A 6,000-nucleotide genomic window follows, 5' to 3' on the forward strand; every position below is an offset into this window, starting at 1 on the left:
CAGCCTTGGTGAATATCTTCACAAGACATTCAGCCTTGATGAATATCTTCACAAGACATTTAGCCTTGATTAATATCTTCACAAGACATTCAGCCTTGATTAATATCTTCACAAGACATTCAGCCTTGATTAATATCTTCACAAGACATTCAGCCTTGGTGAATATCTTCACAAGACATTCAGCCTTGGTGAATATCTTCACAAGACATTCAGCCTTGGTGAATATCTTCACAAGACATTCAGCCTTGGTGAATATCTTCACAAGACATTCAACCTTGGTGAATATCTTCACAAGACATTCAGCCTTGGTGAATATCTTCACAAGACATTCAGCCTTGGTGAATATCTTCACAAGACATTCAGCCTTGGTGAATATCTTCACAAGACATTCAACCTTGGTGAATATCTTCACAAGACATTCAGCCTTGGTGAATATGAGCCAATTCCCCAAATATAGATAAATATAACTAACGGCACTAAGTAAATAATACTTGAATAAAACGTTATAAGGAAAACAGTTAATTTAAAATAACATAATACTGTTTTCACAATTACAAATCATTATTAAATGCCAAACATCTTGGAAAATAAAAACATTTTCAAAATATGGTTTATTCTATGAAGAGAAAAAACTTACTTGAAGTGATGGCGCACTAAACTCTTCCATGCTGAGACCGTCTTCTGCCAGCGGAAACTCGAAAGGCCACGGTATGGCCTCAATAACTTTATCCTTGCTGTTAAAATAAGGGAAAATGTACCAAATTAATTAATGAAGCATTTAACTGAAACGAAATATGACACATAATAAAGACAGATAGATAAAAAAATTTAAGCCAGCAAAAATACACTCATAATATTGAACAAGTAATTTATAAGCATATTCATCGACCAGCCCCTTCTCCTGTTGAAACAAAAGTTCCCACGTTGCTACAAGCATTACAATACTGTTATTATGCCATAACAGGCGTTCTGCCCATTCACCTGGACTGAATGGGTCTCGAACCCTGGACCCCACTCTTGTGAGGCCGTAGCTCTATCAACTCTTCTATGAACAATCTTAGATGAATGTTTCCAGAAGCAGCATCCTGCTGCCAGACTGGAATTTTGGCAGCAGGATGATGCTTCTGGAAACTTTCCTTTTAAGACTGCTCACAGTAGAGTGGATAGAGCTACGGCCTCTCACGCATGGGGTCCATGGTTCGAGACCCATACAGTTAAGGTGAATGGAATGTTTATTTCCAGGGAAATGTGAAGCGCAATTTACAAGCGTTCTTACTATGTAGAAAGCTCTCTTCAGTTTGCAAGAAAAGTTCCCATGCTGTTAAAAGCCTTCAGTTGCTGAAAGAAGTCTTTTCTCATTTAAAAAACTCTTCTACACTATACCAAGCTTTCCCACGTTCTAGGAAGCTATCCCAATGTTGGAACGTGCATTCATAAGGCTGTAAGAAACCTTACTGGATGTAACGAGGGTTACCACGCTATGAGAAGGGTTCTCGGGTTGTAATAAGTATTACCATGCTATAAGAAGTGTTCTCGGGTTGTAACAAGTATTACCACGCTATTAGAAGTGTTCTCGGGTTGTAATAAGTATTGTCATGCTATAAGAAGCGTTCTCGGTGTAAAGGAATAGAATTCCAGCTAGCTTACACATGGTTGATAGAAGAAGGCACACCGCATTTTGCTTTCAGCAGGTGCTATTACGATGTTGTCGTTGTCAGTTGCCCATCCTTTATGGACAAACCAACCCAAAATTCGTAGAGTGCCTATACTCAGATCAGGAGATCACCCTGTACACTTCCTACTCTCGGAGAGGGGCTCAGCGTCACACATTCAGGGGGTGCGGCTCCAACACTGGCCTGGTTTTCACGTGAACACACCCAGCTCAAGCTGCTGTGACTACCCACTCTCTCCTTATATGGTATGGCCTCCTTAATCCCCCCATTCGTTTGAATTATAACTCTGTACCACCCTATCCACAGCTATGGTGCTTTCTCTCTCTCTCTTCTACTTCCTGGGAAGCCTCACTAGGACAAGGGCAAACACCTGTTCATTACAAATATATAATAACAGAACAGAACATATATAAAGCACTCACATACAATATATAAGGAAATAAACTTCAACACCTTATGATATTATAACCTGGTTGCAAACCAATACCATCAGGACTCCATCAGCTGTTTATACCAAGTGGTTGTCCAACTCCTGGCTTGCCACTTGTGCTACCAACCTCACCGAGGGGGTAAACCTGTACAACAAATATGGCATCATCATCCACTCCCTCAGCCGACCGGCTCCAGGGAGCCGGTCGGCCGAGTGGACAGCCCGCTGGGCTTGTGATCCTGTGGTCCCGGGTTCAATCCCGGGTGCCGGCAGGAAACAATGGGCAGAGTTTCTTTCGCCCTATGCCCCTGTTACCTAGCAGCAAAATAGGTACCTGGGTGTTAGTCAGCTGTCACGGGCTGCTTCCTGGGGGTGGAGGCCTGGTCGAGGACCGGACCGCGGGGACACTAAAGCCCCGAAATCATCTCAAGATAACCACCTTTCACTGTGTCTTCCACGCTAATGACAATCAAGCACTCTACCTACTCCCTACAAGTAGACAATAAGAACTTCCTTCCCACATCTGGGAGTTCACAACCCTGACATCATCAGGTTCTTCCAGGTTCATCTACCAGGATCTTCTACAGCTCTTCCAAGCTGCTGTACCATGAAGTTTCCCCTTGGACTCCAGTGGTACTCCACCACTGATTCCACAGAAGCATGTGAAACTTCACATCACTGCTCCTCTTCACACAGTTTGAGGTCCAGTTCCTCACTATGGGGCTTGCTCTTCCACAGAGTACAACGTCCACTCCTACGGCCTTGAAGTTCCACTCATTAACTTCTTCTCTGGCCTCAGAGTACTCCCATCAGCTCCTTCCTTAAACAAACCTGCAACCCATTGATACGCTAATAAAAATGTTCCTCTACACATATAACTGAAATGAACTACACACACAACAAATGTTTCACCCGACATCTACCTGCTTCCCACATACTGTGAGGTGACTTCCCCACATTTGGACGGGTCCATCCTCCGCCCTGCCGGCTGCGGGGCTCCTCAATCTCGAGTCATCTGGCGGCCCGGCCCTCAGTTGCCTCCCTGAGCTCAGCGGGATAGGATGTGCTGCTCCTTCCTCAACTGGTTCCCTCATCTTTAATTTTATTATTTAGGCTTTCTGGCTTATCAAAACATGCCTAACATCTCACAAAACACTTGCTACGGCCGCTGGGCACACGCCAACTACAAGCAATCACTGTTAACTGGTAAAAAGGACTCACCCAGAAATTGTTTCCTGCGCTCACACGGTTGCCCACGAAAAGTTTTCAGGACGGCTACCAATTACCGTTGGAGTGCCACAGGGCAGCATCTTAGGACCTTTTCTATTTCTTATATATATCAATGATCTGCCTAATGACTCTAATATTCCTAAACCTATATTGTTTGCTGACGATACTACCCTTATCTATTCAGACCCCAACCCACATACACTAAATAATGTAGTAAATAATGAATTAAAAAAAGTCCACTTATGGATGTCAACTAACAAACTAACACTAAACATAGAAAAGACCTACTACATCTTATTTGGAAGCAAATCATCGAATGCAATTCAGCTACAGATAGACAACATTAACATCAGTAATAAAAATAATGGAAAGTTTCTTGGCCTATTCCTAGACAAGAGACTCAACTTCAGCACCCACATTCAACACATAACTAAGAAAGTCTCTAAAACGGTTGGAATACTCTCCAAAATAAGATATTATGTTCCTAACTCTGCTCTCCTCTCACTATATTATGCACTAATCTTTCCCTATCTTAATTATGGTATCTGTGCGGGGGTCTACCACTTCAAACCACCTTAAGCCCATCATCACCCAGCAAAAATCAGCTATCAGAATAATAACAAACTCTGCTTTCAGACAACACTCAGCTCCGTTGTTTAAATCCCTTAACTTGCTAAATATTAACCCCTCCACACATTTTCTTGTGTCAACTACATTTACAAAACCCTGTTCTTAAATGCAAACCATGCTCTGAAACTCTCCCTGGACAGATGTAATAGGACCCATTATCACCACACCAGAAATAAATATATCTTTGATATCCCCAGGGTCAAACTTAATCTGTGTAAACACTCTATGCAAATTAAGGACCTAGTCTATGGAACTCACTCCCTAGTGAATTGAAAAGCTGTCAAACTTTTGCCTCATTTAAAAACAAAAACAAAAAGTACCTAATTTCATCTTCGTAGTTTCTACACTGAGCTTTAAATTTGCTCTATATCTAGTGTTACCCAATCTCCCAATCTTAATGTACTTAATCCAAACAACTTTATCATTGTGTTCATTGCTGTCTTCTTTTATGTGCTAGCCATATGCTGTATTGTGCCTGCTAAGTTTTGTTAAACTACCATTCAAGCTGTCATTGCAATCACTCTGAGTTACCTATGTGCTTTAATATACCTACAATTTTTCTCTCATCTTTTATTTTTTTATGCTATGTAACTGTTATCATTTTTATAAATTTTGCAAGTATTTGCCTACTTATAAGTTTCTTAGATTAAGGACCTGCCTGAAACGCTGCGTACTAGTGGCTTTACAAGAATGTTATTACTATGCTATGTATCCTCACAATCCCAATGTATCTTCTTGTATATATACAAATAAATAAATAAATAAATAAAAATAAATAGAAACATTCTCAGGATGTAATAAGTATTATCACTTTATACGAAGCGTTCTCAGGTGGTAACAAGTGTTCCCACTCTGATAGAAAAGTTCACATATTATAAGACTTCCTACACTGCACAAAGAATTTTCATTCTTATCAAACGTTCCTACATGGTAGCAAGCATTCCAATGCTGTTGAGCGTTCCTACATTGTAATAAGGTTTTTGCATCGTAACAAGCACAGTACTGTGAATTCCCGCGCTGCACAAAGCATTCCCACACTGTATAAAGCATTCTCACACTGTACTAAGCATTTCCAAAGTGTACAAATCATTCTCACACTTTACTAAGCATTCCCACACTGTACTAAGGATTCCCACACTGCATTAAGCATCCTCACACTGTTTTAAGCATCCCACATTGTAATAAGTATTCCCCCTGTAATGACTATTCACTCATTGTAATAAGTATTCCCCATAATAAAATATACAATTCCTACACTGTACTAAGTATGCCCACATTGTATTAAACTTGCTCATACTGCACTAAGCATTCTCACACTGTACGAAGCATTCCTACACTGTACTAATCATTTCCTCACTGTACTAAGCATTCCCACACTGTTTAAACATTCCAATACTGTACTGAGCATTCCCACACTGGAATAAACATACACACGACCGTTCCCTCACTGTAACGACCGTTCCCTCACTGTAACGACCGTTCCCTCACTGTAACGACCGTTCCCTCACTGTAACGACCGTTCCCTCGCTGTAATCGGCATTCCCACACAATAATAAGCGTTCCAACACTGCATTAAGCATTCCCATACTTTACTAAGCATACCCACAGACTAATAAACATTCCCACACCGTATTAGGCATTCAAACCCGGTAATAAACATTCCATCACTTTAACGAGCATTTCCAAACTCAATTAAGCATTTTCACACTGTAGTAAGCATTTCCACTCTGTACTAACCATTCCCACTGTGTACTAAGCATTCCCAGATTGTACTATGCATCCCTACACTGTAGAAAGCATTCCCATTGTACTAAATATTCCCACAATGTTCTAAACATTCCAACACTGTACTAAGTATTCCCACAATGTACTAAGCATTCCCACACTTTACTTAGCATTCCGTCAGTGTAATAAGCATTTCCAAACTGTAATAAACTTTCCCACACACTGTACTAATAATACCAACACTAATAACCGCTTTCTCACTGTACTAAGAGTGACGACACTGTACTAAGCATACCTATACGGTACAAAGCC

The 6,000-nt window shown here is 40.8% G+C and overlaps 1 protein-coding gene across 2 annotated transcripts in view; it reads right to left on the bottom strand.

Moving 5' to 3' along the window:
- LOC138358971 (uncharacterized) overlaps nucleotides 1-728 on the bottom strand; it is a 189,108-nt gene extending 188,380 nt beyond the window's left edge. For both annotated transcript variants that reach the window (XM_069317465.1, XM_069317464.1), the window contains exon 1: nucleotides 638-728. In XM_069317465.1, the coding sequence (XP_069173566.1) occupies nucleotides 638-667 (30 nt within the window). In that variant the 5' untranslated portion in view covers nucleotides 668-728. The remainder of the gene's footprint in view (nucleotides 1-637) is intronic.
- Nucleotides 729-6,000: the final 5,272 nt, after the last annotated feature.

Source organism: Procambarus clarkii, chromosome 88 (assembly GCF_040958095.1).
Source record: "Procambarus clarkii isolate CNS0578487 chromosome 88, FALCON_Pclarkii_2.0, whole genome shotgun sequence".
In the NCBI taxonomy this organism is placed as follows: domain Eukaryota; kingdom Metazoa; phylum Arthropoda; class Malacostraca; order Decapoda; family Cambaridae; genus Procambarus; species Procambarus clarkii.